Genomic DNA, 23895 nt, shown 5'->3' on the forward strand with positions numbered 1-23895 from the left:
GTACTGGAGTTTCATGACATCCTCCTCACAGCATACCCTGCAGTAGCAGCTCCAATATTACACAGACCGAGACTCAGGTTAAGCACTGGAGATACAATGGCACCTTGGAGAAACTGCTCACTATTAGGTTGGGGAAAGGGCCAACAGTGGGAGGGAAGAGAGAAGAAATTGTATCAGTAATTTGTAACATAGGAACTGGAATCGTATCTAGAAACTTAATACTTCTGCTCTGCCAATAGATGACCTTACATTTAAAAAAATTAAAAGTAGGACATCATATTAATTGATAACTGAGGTTTCACTAGGGTTGCCAACTTTCCAGGATTGTCCTGGAGTCTCCATAAATTAAAGATTCCTCTCCTGGATACAGCCGAGAGCAACCCAGGAGAAAAACTGTGCTTTAATTCATTTATTAGTTAATAGGTGATGGGAAGAAAGACCGTTTGTCTGACAGTCAGGAATCATCCAATCGGGTAATGGAGAGTCAGTTAGCAAAATACTGCGGATACTGGAAATCCGAAACAACAGAAAATGCTGGAAAAACTCAGCAGGCCAGGCAACATCCGTGGAGAGAGAAATAGAGTCAACGTTTCAGGTCGAAACCCTTCGCCAGGATTGAAAACACACAGGAAATGAAACCGATTAAAAGGCCAGTTTGCGGGCTGGGAAATGGGGATGAAATAACAAAAGAGAAGTGAAGAGACATTAAGAGGTATTCAAAACCAGACGAGATGGTGATAGGACTAGTGGAGAGACAAAAGACAGCTCTAGATGAGGTGTGCAATGTGCTGGTCACACCTCATCTAGAGCCGTCTTTTGTCTCCACTAGTCCTATCAACATCTCGTCTGGTTTTGAATACCTCTTAATGTCTCTTCACTTCTCTCGTTCTTTCATCCCCATTTCCCAGCCCCCAAACTGGCCTTTTAATCCGTTTCATTTCCTGTGTATTTTCAGTCTTGACGAAGGGTTTCGACCTGAAACGTGGACTCTGTTTCTCTCTCCACGGATGTTGCCTGGCCTGCTGAGTTTTTCCAGCATTTTCTGTTGTTATAATAGTCAGTTCGCTTTTCAATTGGTTGAGAAGGTGGTGCGCCACAAGGATGGACGTGTTGGGCGACCAATGGCAGGAGAGTGGGGGCGGGGCGGTTGGCAGTCATGTGATGAAACATCTTCGAATACGTCCAACCAGAGTTGGCAACCTGAAGTCTCACTGGCGTGGGTATAAATGCCAGCATGCTGCAGTGTGGTGCCGAAGTCCCCTTAATCTGTTTCACAAATCCTAAAGCCAGTGGTGAGTTCAAATGCATTTGTTTTAATTCAAGCTATAACTGCCTCATCACAGGTTTCACTTTTCCTCCTTTTTTATTTAGAATCACAACATTCACCGCAGCCTACTTTGACCACAGACTCCAACTTGGTTCACTTGGTAATCGGAATTGATTTGAGCAGAGAATTCAGAGTTGGCTCTGTCAATTGAAGGCTTCTTGTTGTCAAAATGTCAGCTCTCATCTGACCTCCAATTGCGAGTGTGAAAACAAAAGTAAGAGAGCGCTCAGGAGAACACAAGACAGACACAAAAGCACTAAACTTTACTCAATCTGCCAATTGTGTTCGACACTATGGAGTTGGTGCTGTATTTCCACAGACTAGAACATAGGAACTTACGTTTACTTAGAAGTAAAATCAATTTACACATTGTTATGCTTCGTTGACCTTTTTTCCTACTGAGGTGTTGGGCAATATACTTGAAGAAGTGATTCTTACATAATTTCACTATTTAAAAAACAAATTCTTGGGGGAAGGTTTTCTGTAAACCAGTTTATAAGGACCAGAATAGTAGTTGATAAGCCTGTGCTTGCCTTCTAGAACATCAACAACTTGCATTTATATAGCACCTTTAACGTAGTAAAAATGCCCCAAGGTGCTTCACAGGAGCAGCTGGCACATCGCACGCTGCCCTGTGGGGGTCCTTTCCCCACACATCGTACATCTGGCACTCCAATATGGAATGACAGTGGCCAGCAGGGATTACCTGGAGTCTAGGTTGGGGAAAACACACAAATATAGAGAGGACGCAGTGACGACCAAGTCTGGATTGCAGAGAGGCAAGCAAATTCAGCTTAAGCTTTGCAATTCTAAAGTAAACTAGCAGGGTATGGTGTGTGGCCATGCCACAGTTGGGGATGGTGGCAATGCAGTCAGTCATTCATTTTGTATAGCGTTGTGCTGCTCACCATGTTGCAACAAATCTGGAATTCTCTCCCTCAAAAGGCCGTGGATGCTGGGAGACAATTAGAGCTTTCAAGACAGAGATGGCTAGATTTTTGATTGGGTAAGGGCATCAAGGGATATGGAGCTAAGGCGGGTAAATGGATTTGAGGTACAGATCAGCCATGATCTAACTGAATGGCAGAGCAGGCTCAAGGAGTTGAATGGCCTACTCCACTTCCTATGTTCATGAGGAGCTCCTGCTACCTGCATGCTGCCTAGCAAGGCCCCAACCTGCACTCGTCAGTTGCCTAATGACCAACTAGGGAGTATCTACTTTGAGAGCGTGTCCGATCCTGTCCTCACCAGATATTCACCTACCAGGTTAGAAGCAGAAACCCGGGTTGATTATCCTTCCCTAAGCCAGGGACAGCGGAGACCAATTTTTGCACCCTACAGCCAACCCAGCTAAGATTAACCTTAAACTCAATACTGACTCGGCATTGAATTGAAGGCCGTTGGGGTCTTTGTACCTCAGCTGCTCACTGAATACACTTGCTGAGCCATCAAGCGAGATTAACAGCAATTCTGCTAGTGCAAGTACATCTGTAATGCGCTGCCTGAAAGAGTGGAGGAAGCAGATTTAATAACTTTCAAAAAGGGAATTGGATAAATACTTGAAAAGAAATACTTGCAAGGGAACAGATAGGGTAGAGAGAGAGAAACCATTTCCGCTGGTTGGTGAGTCTAGGACTAGGGGGCAGAGTCTAAAAATTAGAGCCAGACCTTTCAGGAGTGAAATTTGGAAACACTTCTACACACAAGAGGTGGTAGAAGTTTAGAACTCTCTTCCCCAAACAGCAATTGATGCTAGATTAATTGTTAATTTTAAATCGGAGATCGATAGCTTTTTGTTAACCAATGGTATTAAGGGGTATGGGACAAAGGCGGGTATATGGAGTTAGGTCGCAGATCAGCCATGATCTCACTGAATGGTAGAACAGGCTCGAGGGGCTGAATGGCCTCGTCCTGTTCCTATGTAAAAGTTTGCAGGGCTGTGGAGAAAGAGCAAGGGGAGTGAGACTAATTGGACAGCTCTTTCAAAGAGCCGGCACAGACACGATGGGCCGAATGGGCTCCTTTCTGTGCTGTATCATTCTATGAGAGGAGTTGGATAAGGGGTTGATGAGGCATCAAGATGACATCTGGATGTCAGACCTGCTGATGGAAGTTCAGAAACAAATCAATGTTCTGTGTGGCAGACTGTAATCCATCACCAAAGCCACACAGTTCCACGGTATTCCTGCGCACGGCTGATGACGAACCAGCCAGCCTGACTTTCAGGGGCTGGGATGCTTCCCACAGGGCTCTAGATAACCCTACGTCAATATCCCAAATGTTACGGTGGTCCTCGATGACCAGGTTACAATTGCTTTTTGTTGCTAGGCTACATGCTTTCAGCTACCAGCAGTGCCCTTAACCACATTTGGGGGGGGGGGTCCCTAAGTCTTCACTATCAAATCACACTTCAACTCTTTGAATTTAGGATTTTTTTTAAATCGAAGCATGACACAGGCTTTGAATGCAGTATTTGAAATACTGCATTCCACAAAACATCAGTGATTTGTGAAAGCTAATGTTCCTCTCCCTTATTTTCATAAAAAGGTAATGTAAAACAAGGAAATCCTTTTCTTTAAAATCCCTGCAAAACTGGCTAAGGATAATTGTCTTATCCCTTCCACCAGGATTCAATCCATCATTCACACACAACATTACTGTTAATGATTCAACTGTAGCATTCCTTCTTTCTTTTTCTGACCATCCAATAAGCAGTGACTCTGACGAAGGGTCATCGACCTGAAACATTAACTCTGTTTCTCTCTCCACAGATGCTGCCTGACCTGCTGAGTGTTTCCAGCATTTTCTGTTTTTATTTCAGATTTCCAGCATCCGTAGTATTTTGCTTTTGAATCAACGATTTCTACAGGCTCACGGCACAACTATTTATTGGGAGCCATTTCACACGCTACAAGCATCCTCTGAGGAAATTAAAACTGTACTATCCCAGTACTACATCAGACTCTTGGCAATGTCTGTATATCATTAGCCTGCAGTTCCAAGCACGCAATGTAAAAACAAAGATTTCTTCAAACATACAAACTGGCGTGCGTCATTTACAAGTCTCTACTCATGCTGTTGAAATCCGTGGTCATCATTTGTCCAGATTACTTCAACGCTTGCTGCTGTACATCTGTGAATTGAAAAAAAAACCTTCTGAGCTGTAACAGACCGCTTTTCTGCGACTTCATTTAGGGTGGAGATTAGAGAACATGCAATCTGAAATCAAAACAACTTTGAGACATTCACACCCTGGTCAAGTTAACTGGTTTTAGTGAAGAAGAGCAGGAGTTGTGTGTAATTTTTTGCAGGTTACAGTAAAAGCCTGTAACGGTGACTGCCCAGTGTTTAAATTTGACATTTATGGATGAAAATAACATTTGTGGAGGAGTAGGCTAGGAAACGATAGAAGCACTGGTGAAAAGAACACATCACGGCTCACAGGATCAACAGGAAGAATGTGGTGCTGGAGCTCATGTAAAAGACACTGAGCACCTGGTGACACCAATGCCCTACACATGGAGTGGTCGGGCGCAGGTTTCAACCCACCATTTCATAGCAAAGTCCTGAGTGACCAGAGTGAGTGAACACTGGGCACGTTCACACAACCTATCACGGCCAGTTGTAGCAGACCAGGTATCAGCAGTGGCTCAGTGGGCAGCACTCTCGCCTCAGTCAGAAGTTTGTGGGTTCAAGTCCCACTCCATGAGGCTTGAGAACAAAAATCTAGGCTGACACTCCAGTGCAGTGCTGAGGGAGTGCCGCACTGTCGGAGGTGCCGTCTTTCGGATGAGACGTTAACCGAGGCCCTGTCTGCCCTCAGGTGGACGTAAAAGATCCCACGGCACTATTTCGAGGAAGAGCAGGGGAGTTATCCCTGGCCAATATTTACCCCCTCAATTAACGTTACTAAAACAGATTATCTGATCATTATCACATTGCTGTTTGGCTGCCACATTTCCTACATTACAACAGTAACTACACTTCAAAAAAAAAAGTACTTCATTGGCTGTAAAGTGCTTTGGGACGTTTTGAGGTCTTGAAAGGTGCTATATAAATGCAAGTCTCTCTTTCTTTTCAGACGCCAGAGAAAGGGCTGCCTGCCACCCCTCTCAACGGAGAGCTATGACTGGCAACTACAGGCTTGTGTGAACTACAAATAACTCGCTCATGTCTGCAGTGCTTGGGAGTTATGGGTCTTTGAAGCTCGTTAATTCTCTTCTATATTTCTACAGTGCCAAACATCAATAAGCCATTCAAAGTACAAATGCAACAGTAGCTTTAATTTTGCAACCAAATTCGCAGACATGGATCAAATTTGGCATTTCGATTACCTTGGCATTAACATGAGTTTGCCTTCTGCTGAAACTCATATGGCTGCCTGGACTGCTAGCGATGAAAATGAACACGGGCAATAAAATCATATTACATATGTAACCCCTTCACGGTTCTCTAGATATGTGTGAGATGTGGTCTCTGTTGTAGACAGTATTCTATAGTCCAGTAAGGAGATCACTACTACAATGGCTTAATTCTAATTATCTTACTTTATAGTTTTAACGTCAGACAGTATAAGAAGATTACGGGTCAATGACCTAAATTAGACATTTGCATACATTAGAATGAATCTAGATATAATAAACATACAGTCTCCATTTATATGGATTCAAAGGAGAATCTCTCCGTGTCCAAATTCGAGTGCACTCTTTCGTTGGCGCGCTTAAGTTGGAGCTCATGGTATATGTATAATGTCTGCAAGACTTACGACTCCGAACCCCTTCGTTGAATTCTCTTCACGATCACTGAATCCCACTTTGAGTTCTGGATGCAGAGCTACTAATACGAAGGGCGGCGGCCGAGTTTGGAAGCCCGGGACGGGATGCGGCAGCCATTTGCCTCCTGAGCCCTCTTTTCAGCGCTCCTGCCCTCTTCTCTTCCAGTCGTTTGCGTTTCCCGCTCGAAAAACCCGACTCCACCCCTTCCTCCTGGGGTTTCTGCCTGGAGACTGCGCAGCCTCACTGTCTGCAACAGTTGATACTGGTGCAGAATTATGGAAAGTCTGCTCTTAGTCACATTGTGTCCTTAAAAGTTCTTGCCGTACCTTCACATGGGCAACTTTAACCCAGGGATTTATAACAATGATAATACAATGTCTAAGTTAAAGATTGATAACCATACTTAGCGTACATAACATTTCCAGTGGGTATTACACTTCCCCCCCCCCGCTACCAAATATAGGCATGTCCCCATGACTAATGAACTTTACACTAAGTGGTCGCATGCTTCCCAACCATGTATAAAGGGAGGTAACATATCGAACCGTAGGGGCTATCATTACACTTGGCACTCCTAGTGTACTGTATGTCAATCTTTCAGGAACCTTCTTAACTCGCTGTGAGCTCCTTATTTCGGATACCCGGTCTTCAGTTCCTTCAACTACGTTGGAGGCGTTGGTTCCTTTGTTATCATGCCTTTCAATCTCTTTTATCTCCTTCTCAGAAGCATCTGGTTCTTCCCAGACCATGTCCAAGTCTGAGCTAAATGGTTCAGACAATTCATCCAGATTCTGTCTTATGCGTCTTTCTGAGAGGTCGTACCATAGATCCCATTCTTCATCTTCCGACTCATCAGGTTCCTCATGATCCACACACTGTGTCATGGGTTTTCTGTCTTCTGGAACAAAGTTTTCCTGATTTCTCGTTTTTTTCCTCCTTCTTCTCTGCAGGGTTCTCCTACTAGGTGTCGGCTCATTATCCGCTGGCGGATCCAGACGCACTTGCTGTCCCAATAGCAGGATATGATTCCGGTGCAGTATTTTTATGGGTCCATTCCCACCTGCAGGTTTTAGCTGAAACACAGGTAGTTGTGACATTTGACTTTCAACAATGTAAGGTGTAGAAGCCCAGCGGTCTGCTAACTTATGTTTCCCTTGAAGTCCTAGGTTCCGTATGAGAACTCGGTCACCAGGCAGGAGTTGGGAAAAACGGATCTTCTGGTCATACCTCTGCTTATTTCCTTTATTCTGTTTGGCAGAAACAGACTTAGCAAGTTCATAAGCAGCTTGCAATTCCTTTCTCATGTCAGATACATACTTGAGGTAAGTTCTCCGTGATGTGCCATCACTGGATACTCCGAAACACAAATCCACCGGCATCCTCGCTTCACGTCCAAACATGAGGTAGTATGGTGAAAAACCAGTAGCGTCATTTCGGGTACAATTATAAGAATGAACAAGATGTCCAATGTGCCGACTCCACTTGTTCTTTCGCTTTGAATCCAGCGTTCCAAGCATGTCTAACAAAGTACGATTAAACCGCTCAGGTTGAGGATCTCCCCGAGGATGGTATGGAGTTGTTCTTGACTTCTCAATCCCGAGCATGGACAACAACTCATGTATAAGTCTACTTTCAAAGTCTCTACCTTGATCACTGTGTATTCGCTTTGGCAGTCCATAGTGGATGAAGTATTTCTCCCACAACACTTTGGCAACGGTGGATGCTTTCTGATCCTTTGTGGGAAAAGCTTGGGCGTAGCGAGTATAATGATCTGTAATGACCAAGACATTTGTGGTATTGCTGGAATCGGGTTCGATGGACAGAAAATCCATACAGACAAGGTCTAGAGGTCCATCACTTCGCATGTGAAACAGAGGAGCAACTCTTTTAGGTAAAGTCTTTCTCTAGACACAACGTGCACAGGACTTGCAGAACTCCTCAACCGCAGGCTTCATACGCGGCCAATAGAATCTGTCCTTGACCAACCCATAGGTCTTATCTACTCCCAGATGACCTGCGTCATCATGCAAAGACTTCATCATTATTTCCCTGTACTTTTCAGGCAGGACCAACTGTGAATGACATGGTTTAGTGGGTGGGTGAGTGATTCTACACAACACTCCCTCTTTAATTTCCAAGTGGTCCCATTCTCTTAGGAGCAGACGACAGTCAGGATGTTTTGATTTGTCGATCTGTGTAATATCACCCAGACGGAGAGCTGAAAACACCTCATGAATACAGGGATCCTCCTGTTGTGCTTTGGATATTTCAGATGAACACAACATGGGTAAGTTTTGTACATCCAAACTGGAAAGGTTGCAAAATGCCTGGGGAACAGCATGCATTGATGCTCCCAAGTGGTCAATCTCTCGGGCATGAAATGAATTCTTTGGTCCAGATACCACGGACATCTGACACATTACCAGAAACCAGAGTGGAAAGATGTTGCTTCAGCAGATGTGAAAGTAGTGTGGGCGACGAGACAGAGCATCTGCGTCAATGTTCTGGTTCCCAGATCTGTACCTGAGACTAAAGTCGTAAGCAGATAGTGCAGCAAGCCAGCGGTGGCCGGTGGCATCAAGTTTTCCCGAAGTCAACACATAGGTTAATGGATTATTGTCTGTCCTCACTTCAAACTTCGCTCCATACAGATAATCCTGCAGCTTATCCACCACCCCCCACTTCAACGCCAAGAATTCTAGCTTATGAGCTGGGTAGTTACACTCTGATGGCATAAGACTGCGACTGATGAACGCTACAGGTCTCAGCCCTGCTCCTTGGTCCTGATACAACACACCACCCAACCCTTCTTGACTGGCATCCACGTGTAGCACATATGGCAGCTGTGGGTTTGCAAAAGCCAACACGGGGGCTTGAGTAAGACTTTGCTTTAAGGTGTGGAAGGCCTCTTCGCATTTCTCACCCCATCTAACACCAAAAGGCTCAGAGGGTTTGAAGTAGTCCTTGTTCTCTTTACCTTTAGCCTTTTTCTTCCTCTCGGCTGGTGGGAGGTAACCAGCCAGCAGCTGATTCAGAGGATGGGCCACTTTGGAGTAATCCTGCACAAAGCGCCTGTAATATCCGCAGAACCCAAGAAATGACCGCAAGGCAGTCACGGTGTTCGGTTTGGGCCATGTGGTAACAGCTTCGATCTTGGATGGATCTGTGGCTACTCCATCCTGTGATACAATATGCCCCACATAGGACACGGATGTTTGGCAAAACTGACACTTGTCCAATGATAGCTTGAGACCTTCATCCTCCAGGCGACCAAGCACTTTCAGCAACCGAGCTTCGTGTTCTTCAAGGGTTGCCCCAAACACAATGATATCATCCAAGTACACCAATACTTCGAGCAAGTTCATGTCCCCAACTGTTTGTTCCATTATTCTTTGAAAAGTTGCTGGAGCGCCTGAAACTCCCTGTGGCATCCTTTCAAATTGGTAGAACCCAACTGGACATATAAAGGCTGTCTTTTCTTTGTCCGATTCACTCATCGGTATTTGGTAGTATCCACTTCTGAGATCCAACACACTGAACCACTTGCTTCCATTAAGACAAGCCGGTGCATCCTCAATTCTTGGAACGGTGTATTGGTCGGGAATAGTACGTCTGTTAAGCGTCCTAAAGTCCACACACATCCGAATCTTTCCGTTCTTTTTCCTCACCACCACTATAGGAGATGCATAAGGACTCCTGGACTCGGTAATGATCTCAGCTTCTTTTAACTGCGACAGGTGCTGTCTCACTGCTTCGATGTCAGCTGGTGCCAGCCGTCGAGACCTCTCCCGAAAGGGTTTATCCTCGGTAATTCTGATAGAATGGCGAGTACTCTTACTACAACCAACATCAAACTCATGAGTAGAGAAAACTCCTCTCCGCTCCATCATCTTCCTGACTAATCGGTCCTTCCATTCTTTAGGAACGAATGAATCTCAAGTTGAAGGAGGAGGGTGTCAGATCTCCGGTTGAGTTAACTTTGGACTCTTCCTTCACATGTGACGACAGTACATTTACAGGAAACAGATGCGCAATCGGCATTCCTTTCCTCAATGTGATTCCTTTGCCTGACATATTCCTCACGGTCACTGTAACTCTCCTTGACATCACAGCTGTCGGGGTCTGCAACTCTGGTCTCACCAGAAGCTCATTTGGAAACCGTGACTCTTCTGCAGGATCATCAGGTGACTATCAGAATGGCTTCAGTACCTGGCGTTCCAGGGAATTTTGGTATCCCAGAGATTCTAGCCACTCCTCCAGGACGCAGGGTGATAGGTTTGGCTCGAACATACCACACAGTTCCTCTTTTGCTATCATCTACGTCGGAAGAAAGTTCAGGCAGTTTCTCAAAAGCCTTTTTGAAAACAGGGTGAATGTGTCTGGTGCTCAAGAAGTTTTCACCTCCCTGCTCTTTGCAGCTCGTCAGGAGTCATCTCACTATGGGTGTATTACTGCCAACCAGTATGGAAACCTCACCTTTCACCGTGGGGTCAGGGCAAACCAACACAAGTGCATCAATGGTCCCTACATCAGCTTCCAAGAACTCCAACCTCAGCGACAAATAGCCATCATATGGGTAATCAGCAGGACTAAGGCCCCAGATCTGCAGAAGACTGATTGGGGTCAACGGCAAATGCGTCAGGTATCGGTCATAGAAGGATCTGTACAGTATGGTAACCTGAGAACCCGTGTCGAGGATAGCTTTAGTATAAATGCCTTCAATCTGTATTGATACAGCAGAACTCGGCCCTACTAAACCTTCAGGTATGATGTCTTTCATATCCCCTCGTCTATTATTGCACTTAGCGGAACGTGTCTTAACTACAGGGACAGCAGGCCGTTCCGTTACTGTGCCCCTTTGTAGTTTCCCGACTTCTTGGTAAGTTTTAGGAGACGGTCATTTACTTTTTTTAGATTTTCCTCACCTCTACATTCTCGCTTGAAATGTCCATCTTTTCCACAATTATAACAAAAGACTCCAGGTCTATCTCCTTCATGGGGATATCCTTTAGAGGAATCATTCATTTTGCTGTTAGACTTCGCAGGGTGTTCAACCTTTTGCACCCGTGCGTCATCCCTTTCTGTGTTGGGCTTAGACCGAAAATATGCCATCTCGGCTCTCATGACATTTATTTCCTTCTTCAGCTGTTCCATCTCAGGGTTGACATCACCCTTAGGAGTAGGAACTGTAACAGGAGTCACAAGCTTGGACATCACAGCACTCTTTGCTACATTCCGGGCCTGAAGCATATCCTCCTCCTCTCTGACTTCCCTTAGCAGCTCAGTGAAGGTAAGGTGGATCTCGCAACTTATGGGTCATGCATATGCGAAGAGCAGTCACGTCTTCGAGCAATGCACCTCGCACAACCTGTTCAATGTGGAACCGATTCATTTCAGGCAACTCAATCCCTCTTTTCCGTAACATACAACGCAGCAGTTTGTCTATTCTCAGCAGATAACTGGACAGCTTCTCTCCCTCACACTGGAATGTGCTTCTGAATCTGACCATCAAATCTGAAATGGTTTCAGTAGTTCCAAAGACAGTTTCTAGAGCCTGCATGTAGTCAAAGGAAGTAGCAGAGGTGTTCTGCGCCTTTAAGTATCTTACAATGTCAGCAGCAGGACCCTTAAGGCTTTCTACTATTCTCTGCCTCTTGACATTGTCACTGCACTGCCATTCCTCTAGCAGAGGCAGGGTCTGCTCAGCCCAGGCGTCGTACTCCTCTTCCCCACTGGGAGTTGGTCTCACTCCTGAGAACATACGGAGCTTACGGTATCCCTGAGCCTTGAAGGGCAGATTGGTGCATTTATCCTCCAGAGAACTAATGGCAGACCAACTGAGTGTTCATATCCAGGGCCGAAGGACCTATCAGACCTTTGACATCAGCAACAGTCTTTCCTTGTCTCAAGAATGACAACAACTTGGTCAGAAACCCTTCTTCTTCCTTAGTAGTAATAGGGACAAACTGAACTGGCCAGGGACCAGCCTCTTCAGAAAGCCCAACTGCCTCAGGTAAACCATGACCTCTCAGGTTCTCTGATGTCTGGATCAACACAAACTGCTTCTTGGTAGCTGTATCCAAGCAGCACTCAACTATCCTAACCTTACCAAAGGCTTTGACACAATTCAGAGCCCTTAGCAAGACATCATCAGGGTCATCGTTAGCAACACCATTCAGCACAATGGCATGGGTAGTAGCTATCTGCTTCCGTTTGCACCAAGCTTCAACCTCAATAACATCCATCTTTTATGCTCAAACAGCCCAGTAGAAACCACAAACCACTCTCTTAGCAATGAGCATTCAATACTGTTAGTTTACTGACAAAAATAGACCACAATCCCGGACGAGCCCCCAAAATGTAACCCCTTCACGGTTCTCTAGATATATGAGAGATGTGGTCTCTGTTGTAGACAGTATTCTGTAGTCCAGTAAGGAGATCACTACTACAATGGCTTAATTCTAATTATCTTACTTTATAGTTTTAACGTCAGACAGTATAAGATGATTACGGGTCAATGACCTAAATTAGACATTTGCATACATTAGAATGAATCTAGATATAATAAACATACATTCTCCATTTATATGGATTCAAAGGAGAATCTGTCCCTGTGTCCAAATTCGAGTGCACTCTTTCGTTGGCGCGCTTAAGTTGGAGCTCATGGTATATGTATAATGTCTGCAAGACTTACGACTCCGAACCCCTTCGTTGAATTCTCTTCACGATCACTGAATCCCACTTTGAGTTCTGGATGCAGAGCTACTAATACGAAGGGCGGCGGCCGAGTTTGGAAGCCCGGGACGGGATGCGGCAGCCATTTGCCTCCTGAGCCCTCTTTTCAGAGCTCCTGCCCTCTTCTCTTCCAGTCGCTCGCGTTTCCCGCTCGAAAAACCCGACTCCACCCCTTCCTCCTGGGGTTTCTGCCTGGGGACTGCGCAGCCTCACTGTCTGCAACAGTTGATACTGGTGCAGAATTATGGAAAGTCTGCTCTTAGTCACATTGTGTCCTTAAAAGTTCTTGCCGTACCTTCACATGGGCAACTTTAACCCAGGGATTTAGAACAATGATAATACAGTGTCTAAGTTAAAGATTGATAACCATACTTAGCGTACATAACATTTCCAGTGGGTATTACACATAAATAATGGGCAACAGATGCATCATTTTAAACACAGATCGAGGAATTCACCAACCCAAATATAGTTTACCTGACTAGGACCTTGTATAGGAAATTCAGCAATACCGACCTACATTGCTACAGCTGCTACTGATAAGAAAGCACCATCCTCACCTTCACTAATAATGGGAGCACCATCACTGCAAGGACTGCAGCAGCCCACCATTACTTCTCACAGCAACTAGGGATGGGCAATAAATATCAAACACGTCCCATGAAGAATGGACTCAAATATTTTCATCAAGAGTTTGTCCTCAGCACCACGAGCGTCCAATTGTTTGTAGAGTTCCTATTTTAGTTTGGGCTGAAAGGACCACCTACTACAACATCACCATCGCCAAACCTTTATACAGCACCTTTCACTCAGTAAAACTACAAGCAGCAGCAGTGGACAATGAGCAGGAAGTGGGAGAGAGATGTTCCTTCCTGCCTCTCTTCCGTTCACCACTGGCTGATGTCCATGGGCTTCACCACCCTCTCGCTCCCCCTCCCAACCTGAACGTTAAAAGGCACCAGCCACAAAAGTGCAATTCAGTGCATTAGATGGCAAAACAGCTTACTTCAGGCCAGCGTTTCTGCACTGTTCATTCAATGCAAAAACTAAACCAACACAAGCAAATTTGATAGAAGCTTAAACAAATCACTGGCTGTTTCTTCCTAGGGTTCAAGAATAAAATATATAGAAAGAGGGGCATCCCATAAAAGGTGAAAAACAAAAAACCTCTCGGCTGCATAATTTCATTTTTGCATGCCAATTTCAATACATTTAATTTAGACAAATTGATGACAGCAAAAAACCTTTAGAATTTGGCAGGATTAAAATAATCAATTGTATGCTCATTACAGTTAAGTAGTCCTGAAATTAACGTAAACTATGGCGCTTTGCAAAAAATGCAGGGAAGGCAGACAATTCTATCTTGGTTAAAAACACCAAGTCTGTAGTTTAAAGTCAAAAGATATGATCAGATTAAAGAAAGACTTGCATTTATATAGCGCCTTTCACGACCATCGGACGTCTCAAAGCGAAAATATAAAAGGGAAAACATAGAAGCAACATTAAAGAGTTAGCAAATGAGCGATGAATAAATTGGGAAAAGTGGGTGAATTGCATGTGCGTGCGGGAATGGGTGAACATAGATCCGGAATTTCCTCGGAGACACTGGACCTGAAATTGCGGTCGCAGGCATCCCGCGGACGAATACCTCCTAACAGCAAGTAAAATCCGTACTTACCTGATGGCCCCTACAAAGACTCGCGCTCCTGGGCCTGCAGGCGTATGCCTGCGTAAAGGCCCACGTATCCCAATCCCAAGGACACATGCGGTTCGCAAGCGTCCCTGGGATCACGTGGGCCGGCTGAACCAATCAAATAAGAGGGATTCCCGATATGCTTATGGAGATTCCATTTACGTACGGAAACCCCATAAGAATCACATAAGGAATCACATTAAAAAAAAAATTCACACAACCTAAATAAAAATAAATCATCATGTTTAAAATGAATTAAAATACAATTTAATTAAACAATTAAAACAAAAAGTTAATTTTTTGAAATAAATTTAAAGGCCGTGAAATTTGGCTCCTTTGTGCCTGCTGTTAGCGCCTCCGGGGGGGCGCTAATGGAAGGCGCAAAGGGCTTATTGCCCGAGCGGGTCCGCGAAATATGGCAGGAAACAAGTGAAGCACTAGCCGATAGCGCCGCGCTCCCACCGGTAGCGTCCCGGGCCGCTGCGTCGCCGCCAATGACATCATCGCTATGCGCCACAACCCCTTACTGTCCCGCGGCAGAAATTTGTCTGCGCCCTGCTAGGCTGCCGTGGGCAGTGTCGGCGCCAGCTTCGCAGGTCGCGAGCCGGGCCGACCTCCAATCGTGGGGCGCTAATTAAAAGGGAGGTGCGGCTGTGAGCCCATTTTATTTTTTGGTCGTCCCTTGGCGTGGTCCGTGGCCGGCACCGCATCTCAGTGCCGGGCTTCAGCCACGGCACCACGCTGCCCTGGTGGGCTAGTGTGGGCCATGTGAGGCCCTGCAGAACTCGCAGCATCCCTCCCCTTTAACGGAAAGGGAGGGGCGCTGAAATACGTCAGCACTACGCGGAAGGACCGCAGGGCGCTCCCGTGCTTTGCGCCCCCAACACCGCCGCAAGAGGAAGTGGAGCGCCTGAGATAGCTATGCTGCTTCCTCGCTGGGGCGGCAATACAAATTTAGCAGCTGGGATGGTACTTACGCGCCGGGCGCTAAATGTCTGTCGATAATTCGGTTACCACCCCCAAACGAGACGTGACCGAATTTTGCTCCCCAAATTTTTTTTTTTTTTTTTTTTTAAAAAGGGGCCAGAAATAACCTAAACTAATTTTTAAGGTTTTTGACTGTTTAAATGATTTAAAAAAAAAAATTATTTTAATATTTATTTTCACCCTTACACTGGTAAAAGACCTTACGCCTGCTTTTACCAAATAGCCCAACCCTGCGCCAGCAAATGTCCATTTCCTGCGCGTGTGGTGCGAACGAGCGATCAAGCTGAAACTTGACAGATCGCAACTTCCGGGTTTCCGCATGCGCTGTGCGTACACGGTCATAGGCCTCGGAAAACCTGGGCCACTATAACTTGTCCAAAAGTGCAGCGGAAACCCCGGTTAGGCATGTAAATGGGGTTTCCACTGTACTTCTGGCAAAATTACGCTGCTGCAGTGGGAACAATGCCAAGGAAATTCTGGCCGTAGTAATTATAAATTTATGAATAAAATGTAAAACAAAAACACTGATTCTGGAAGTCTGAAAAGAAAAACAGAAAATGCTGGAAGCACTCAGCAGGTGAGGCAGCATCTGTGGACAGAGAACAGACGAGCTTTGGGTGTGGAGCTTTCTTTAAAACTAAGACATTATAGCATTTAATAAAGCACAGGACAAAGAGAAGAGGGAAGGAAAACACACACACACACACACACTAAGAAACCAAAACCTGTAAAACTCTGGTAATCATGAGATGCTTAAATGGCAGAAGTGATATTAGTATGAGGCAGTAAGAGAAAGAAAGACTTGCATTTATATAGCACCTTTCACGACCTCAGGATGTCCCAAAGCACTTTACAGCCAATGATGTACTTTTTGAAGTGTACTCACCGTTGTAATGTAGGAAACGCGGCAGCCAATCTGCGCACAGCAAGCTCCCACAAACAGCAATGTGATAATGACCAGATAATCTGTTTTTAGTGATGTTGATTGAGGGATAAATATTGGCCAGGACACTGGGGATAACTCCCCTGCTCTTCTTCGAAATAGTGGCCATGGGATCTTTTACATCCACCTGAGAGAACAGATGGGACCTCGGTTTAACGTCTCATCCGAAAGACAGCACCTCCAACAGTGCAGCACTCCCTCAGTATTGCACTGGAGTATCAGCCTAGATTTTTGTACCCAAGTCTCTGTAGTGGGACTTGAACTTACAGCCTTCTCAGAGACTCAGAGGCGAGAGTGCTACCCACTGTGCCACAGCTGACACTAAAGGACACTGACACTAAAGGACACTGACTGAGGCATAATGAGATAAATCAAATAAATGAAAGACATAGGCGACACAGAGAACATGTCAAGAGGTGGTGGCAAATGAGTCATGTAGAAATTGAATCATGAAAATCTGGCAGGAGCCCGGTAGAAAAAAACAACTCTAAATTTATCATTGCTTTTTAGAATGAATGGAGAAGTTAGAAGATATTTTTTATTCAGAAAGTTTTTAGGACATGGAATGTCCCACCAGAAACAGTCCTGAAAGCAGAATCCATAATATAGCTTTTAAAAAGGAAATGGCTAACTATTTGAAAAAGAACAATCTAAAAAGGCATGGGGAAAGGGGAGGGGAATGAGACGAAGGGGCTAGATCTTTCAGAAAACTGAACGGCCTCCTTGAGTGCTGTAAAATTCTATGGTGCTATAATTACAGCAACTCTTAAATCAGCAAATTTACACCTAAACTCAATGAGAAAATTTTAATCCAATTGCCTGAAATCATGAATATTGATTGACTGTAAACGAGAAGAAATCATGAAGGCAGTTAGGTGTCAAGCTATACCAATGGGTTAGGTAGTACCCAGCACAGCACTAATTAAACCGTACACAGTACAAGGTGTCAGAGTCAATCCCTGGTCTGTGCCAATTTACATAGCATGCTAACTCTAGGGACAAAAGAAGAACAATTTACAAAAGCTTTACCAGCAGCATTTTGACACCATTCAATACCAACAGAATAAGAAACCCGGTACCAGAATAAAAATATCAGCTTTACGTTAGCATTGTTCTCTGGTGCTCTTTTGTATCTCATTTAACCGTGTGTTACTGTACATCACAGGACCTCAATGATCAGTAAATACCTATTTAACATGCAATGCATTATGTAAGCTACCTTTCAATTTCCTTTGTACCTCCACATCTGTCTGGTATAAAAAGGGTATATTTAATTAGTACAGTGAGCCGAGGGTAATCATTAATTTATGAATGGATGGATTGCTGTAAAGCTCATCAGACAGACTAGATTTGCCTTGGGCAGCTTTCTGGGGCCCAACATTTCAAGAATAAAGTGAAAGACATATGCAATAGAGCTCTGTACAACAAGCCTCTTCTCCCCCCTATCAGTTACAACAGCAAATTCGTTTGTCAGAATTCATTATGTGCATTAGACGGGGATGTTAGTTATTTCAGCATTAGAAAACATACCAACACTTTGTTTTCTGACGCAAGGTCATCGACCTGAAACCTTAACTCTGTTTCTTTACTCTTATACTCAAATCCTCTTGTAATAAAGGCCATTTGCTTTCCTAATTGCTTGCTGTACCTGCATGTTAACTTTCAGTGATTCATGTACAAGGACACCCAGGTCCCTCTGAACACCAACATTTCCCAATCTCTCACCATTTAAAAAATACTTTGCTTTTCTATTTTTCCTACCAAAGTGGATAATTTCACATTTCTCCACATTATATTCCATTTGCCATGTTCTTGCCCACTCACTTAGCCTGTCTATCGCCCCTTGAAACCTCCTTGCATCCTCCTCACAACTTACATTCCCACCCAGTTTTGTATCTGCAGCAAACTTGGATATATTACATTTGACCCCCATAAAAAGGGATTTTATTGAAAGCCCCACATCCACAAACTCACACAAGTACAACACGATCAGATGATATAATGCTATCGATATAATGTGCTCTTTCTTTCACTTGTTACAAAGCTACAGTACATTGTCAATTGTCCAGATTAAAGTGAAAGAAAATAATTATTGTGGAAAAAGTCTCAATTTCCAGAATGTAATCATATTGAAATGACCTTGAAGTTTACACAGGGACTAAGCATTTAACAATTTAAGTACTCAACTGTATCATCACACGCTGGATGTCCGAAAGCCAGTGAAGTACTTTCGAAGTGTAGTCACCGTTAATGTACGCAAACTTTGCAGCTAACTTGTGCACAGTAAGATCCCACAAAATGAGATCATGACCAGCTAATCTGTTTTTTTGGGTAAGGGAGAAATGTTGGTCAGTACATCAGGAGAACACTCAGTTCTTCTTCAGACAGTACCAATGAATCTTTTACATCCACCTGAACAGGCAGACGGCTGGCAGGGAGGGGTGGTGGGGGGGGGGCGTGGGGGCAGAGTTCTATGTTTAATTTAACTTCAGATCTGAAGAACACCTTCAACAGTTCAGTATTCCCGTAGTACTGCACTGAAGTGTTGGTCTAGATTATGCGTTAAAGTCCATCGCGGGGTTTGAACCAACAACCTTCTGACTCAGAAGAGTGCTACCACTGAGCTCACAAAAAACTGGATTCACAAGTAGGAAGTTTAGAACGTATAAAAGTATTGCAGTTTTAAAATGATTTCTCAGCAGACAGCTGGGGAGGACCAGATTATTTTGTTTTAAAGCACCAACTACACATGCAATACCAATACTGTGTCACATATCACACCGTCTCACCCAGGTACTGCCCGAAAAACATCCACTGGTCTAATGTCAACTCGTGCACATTCTCTGGCACTGCCCACCACACTTCACCAAACACCCTTGGTAGTTGATTGAAACTCTGACGTAGCTAACTTTTTCGCTGCGCTAGCTGGGCTCAAGACAGCCGATGACGAGTGCAGCACACTGAACTGTTATCCACCAGCAAGAAGCAAACTAGATCCGAAAGCAGCCTCTGGCAGTTGTAGCCAAAGATGACACTCAATTCTGCTGATGGTGACGGCCAACAAAGGAAACAAGCAAACCAGTGTACCAACGAAAGCATGCTGATGTAACCGTCCTTTATTCAAATTGAAACCTCACTATAAGGCTGTCCTGGATAAAAGTTGGTTTCCTTTCATTCTTCAGTTCTCGCTCCTATTTTGCAACCAATACACATTAAATAATTTTGCTCTTCATTGTCGTAACTGCCTTCTAGAAACAACGGCCGCAATTTTCCCATTGGTGGCGGGTTGGCTGGTCGGCGGCGCCTCTGCTTTCAGCCGGTAAAAATGTGCAATTTTGCCCTAATTGGGCAATTGAGTCCCTGCGTGTGCGCTCTCCTGGCCAATTAGTCTTTTGGGTCTGTAACTCGCCTCTGCCGACACCTGTTAGCTAGCTGCATTTAAGTGGCCTATGCAGCCTGGATTCATTCTCATTTTTTGCTTCTGGGTTGACTACTCTGCTAACTACTTCTGACATGGCAACCTCAAGGGCGAAGGCCTCACCATGATTTGATGAGGACTTCCTCCATGCTCTTGTGGAGGGAGTCAGAGGTCAAAAGGAGGTACTGTTCCCATCCTCTGGGAGGAAGAAGCCACCACAGCAGACCAAAGCTGTGTGGCTGCAAATTGCACAGGAGGTCAGCTCGAGATCGATGTGCATTCGAACCTGGGTGCAGTGCCGAGAAAGATTCAATGACCTGGTCCGCTCAGGTAAAGTGAGTATAACATCACCATTACCCTCAGCCTGCTCCCCATCTCCTCTCATCACCAGCACTCTGCATCGTCAACCTACTCCTGCACATCCCACTTTACCCTTACATCCCTTGCACCCTTAACCATCCCTCTCTCTATGTACACAATCACTTCACTATTTGACTATGCTGCCCTCACACTCGCTATCACTGTTATGCAATGCCAACAACTAACAACGCACAGGGAGGGCCCTTGGTATTGGCATCTCACCCCATCTGTCTCCTTCTAAGCATCTATGCTATGGATTCTCTACACTCACTCCATCATTCTCACTCAAACTCCACTTGTGTCCCTCATTGCAGGAAAAGAGAGTCAACAATAAGAGGGAAAGGGCTAAGACAGGAGGAGGGCCACCCTCACTAGCCCATCTCACCAGCACCGAGGAGGCAGCCCTAGAGATCATTGGAGTCGAAGAGGATCTGGAAGTGGGGGACGGACAGACGGGCACTTCAGAGCAAGCTGGTGACGGAATAGATTTGCATCGCTCTCATTTACATTGCATGAGTGACTGATAACTCCATCTGTATGAGCATCAGATGCCATATGATCTGCACTATTCCATGCGCATGCTACGTTAATATCACATGTCTAACTCATGTCTTTACTCTCCCACAGGACCATCGACAGCCCCCCTTCCCCACTATCCAGGAGGAAGAACCGGAACCAGAAGACTCCTGAGGAACCTGCAACCTCAGAGGGCGCAGTGTCAGCAGACTTAAGCGCATCCAGAATTAGTGCAGAGACGCACACCTCGGTGGGACCTTTGGGAGATAGAGTACTGTTGTCACCTGGTGTATCACAACTCACAAGTGAACATCAGCAGATGGTGGAGACAGGGACAGCAGTAGAAAGTCCTTGCCGGAGGCCGTAGGGCGCTCCCAGCAGTGCTCAGCTGCATGTGGACCCTGTGCCTCCGGGACCATCCAGAGAGAGAGCAGTGCTGGAACTCCATGAACAGGTGCAGTCTCTGGCAGGTTTTGTCTCCAGGGTAACTACAAGCGTGGAGAGGATGGAGGAGTCCATCTCTAACATGAGCAGTGCCTTTGTTGAGGCAATGGCACATGAACACACCACCACGGAAAGGATGGCAACCTCTGTGGTAAGGATGGCTACCTCTCTGGAAAGGATGGCTACGGTAGAGGAGGGGATGGCTATGGCCTTGGAGAAAATAAGTCGCCAGTGTGTGGAAAACATGGTGAATGTTCAGAATAGACTGACATCACTGGAGGAGCGATGGGCAGCTATTAAGCAGAGAAACCAGAGCTTCATGGAAGTCCGACTGCCAGTGCAGAGATGGGTCCTCATGGCCTCCCTGATGTGCAGCAAGGTGCTGTCAAGCCACTTGCAAGAACTGAAGTGGGGCTTACCCATGAGAGGGATGTTGGTGGCAGACAAGAAGGAAGTAGGGGCTCCTCTCCAAGCGCTCACATTCCCATGCCACTGAATAGCCCTTGGTCAGAGCCTCACCAGAGTCCTCACCCAACTGAAATGGGTGTCTCAGCCCCTGCACAGACGCAGGAGGAGCAAACTGCTGCCGTGCCCTCACAGGCTCGTAAACCCAGAGGACGCCCGAAGCAGGAGCAGCATGAAAGTAAACAAGGTGCCTCCACATCTGCTGAAGCCACAGGGGAAGCACCATGTAGAAGCACGCGTAAGAGGAAGATAAAGCACAATTAGTCACAAGGGTAGTCACTTGGGTGTTCTGTTCTGTTGTGTATAATTATTGACATCGGCATCCTTTTGTGAATGGATTAAACAGAAGTGATGGCAAACAGTTGAAGTTCTGGCCTATGTGATCTCAGAAATGGAAGTTCCACATTGAGGGTTCAAGGCAACTTGCATTTGTAATGATGGTGCTCAGAGTGATAGAAACCCACAGGTTCTTGTCCATTGTCTATGGTGTGATAAGAAGGGGCCAGCCACATGTGTTTGATTTGTCTACCTAAGCGAATCTGGCAAATATTGGTGCATCCCTTGCATCCTGGGCAGCAACGTGCTCGCGTGTTGCTGCAGCTGGCTCATGCGCCTCCGCAAAGTCTTCGTCCTCCTCCTCATCTGAGGAGGTTATGCGCTGAGCCACTTGTTCCTCAGGCAGCTGCAAGCTACGATGCTGTGCGCTGTTGTGCAGTGCACAGCAGACCACCACGATTCTGGAGACCCTGGCTGCTGAATACTGTAGGGCTCCACCTGATCTGTCAAGGCATCTGAATCGTATCTTCAGCAAGCCGATGGTGTGCTCAATGATGGATCTGGTTGAAATGTGGCTGGCATTGTAGCGCTCCTCAGCTTCGTTCGATGGCCTCCTCAACGGCGTCATCAGCCACGTCTTCAGGGGATAGCCCTCGTCTCCAAGTAGCCATCCGGAAAGGTGGTTTGGCGGATTGAACAGTGGAGGCACACTAGACTGCCGCAGGATGAACGAGTCATGGCAACTGCCAGGGTACTTCGCGCAAACATGCAAAATGTCCTTCCTGTGGTTACACACCAGCTGCACGTTGAAGAGTGCAAGCCCTTGCGGTTGACAAAAACAGCTGGGTTGTGATGGGGTTCCCTAAGGGCCACATGTATGCAGTCTACGATGCCCTGCACCCTTGGTAAGCCTGCCAAATTTGCAAAGCCAACCGCATGCGCGGTTATACTTGCTTGATCCGTCGAGAAGTAGATGTAATTGTGCGCGTGATGCAAGTGTGTGCGGCCGACTGGGAGATGCTGTTGATGTCTGCTGATGATCCCTGGAAGGACCCTGAAGCAAAAAAATTGAGGACGGTGGTGACTTTGACAGCCACTGGTAAGGGGTGTCCACGACAGCCACTGGTAAGGGGTGTCCACCCGCTCATGTTGGTGCAGCATTGCGCATATGTCATCGACTACCTCTCGCGAAAGTCTCAGCCTCCTTTGGCACTGCTGCTCAGTCATGTTGAGGAAGCTCATCCTCGGCCTGAAACCCTGTGTTGGGGGTATCTCCTGCAGTGACATGCATCCCTGTGCTGACGCCTTCTGCCCTGTGCACCATCAGGTGGGTGAGCAGGAGGTTGGCGCGCCTGTTGTTCCTGGTTCTGCTGCCGTGGCTGCTCTTCCTCTGAATCGGAGGACCAGGATGAAAGGAAATAAATGCTTCCCATGCTGCTGGTAGATATCGCCATTGAAGAAGCGCTCAGTCAATGTGGGGAGAGGGTTTTCCCCAGGAGGTCACAGTGGAGATGGATCTCAGCTTCACCACTTCCAAGATCAGTAGACCTGCAAAAAGTTTTCCAAGACCTGAAAAAACAAAGTTCTGCCACCTGCGACTGAGCCTTGTTGAGAACTTCGTTTTTATGCTGGAGCTGCAGCTGTCAACAAGGCAGCCACTTGTGAACCCGACACAATTAGCTGGTGTGGTTTGGGAACAGCGTGGAACATAGAAACATAGAAGATAGGAGCAGGAGTAGGCCATTCAGCCCCTCGAGCCTGTTCCGCCATTCAATGCGATCATGGCTGATCATCCAAATTCAGTACCCTGTCCCTGCTTTCTCCCCATACCCCTTGATCCCTTTAGCCTTAAGAAATATATCCAACTCCTTCTTGAATATATTTCATGAATTGGCCTCTACTGCCTTCTGTGGTAGAGAATTCCACAGGTTCACCACTCTCGGGATGAAGAAATTC

General features: G+C 45.8%; 1 protein-coding gene across 4 annotated transcripts in view; it reads right to left on the reverse strand.

Moving 5' to 3' along the window:
• zdhhc8b (zDHHC palmitoyltransferase 8b) overlaps positions 1-23895 on the reverse strand; it is a 262473-nt gene that overhangs the window by 99289 nt on the left and 139289 nt on the right. The window contains exon 1 of one of the 4 annotated variants that reach the window (XM_086011957.1): positions 4367-4856. The exons of the other annotated variants lie outside the window; for them this stretch is intronic. Coding sequence (XP_085868083.1) covers positions 4367-4383 — 17 coding nt within the window. The 5' untranslated portion in view covers positions 4384-4856. Of the gene's footprint in view, positions 1-4366; positions 4857-23895 lie in introns of those variants that run through there. 4 annotated transcript variants of the gene reach the window in all.

Source organism: Somniosus microcephalus, chromosome 19 (assembly GCF_052327205.1).
Source record: "Somniosus microcephalus isolate GS21.2 chromosome 19, FLI_Smic_1.0, whole genome shotgun sequence".
In the NCBI taxonomy this organism is placed as follows: Eukaryota; Metazoa; Chordata; class Chondrichthyes; order Squaliformes; family Somniosidae; genus Somniosus; species Somniosus microcephalus.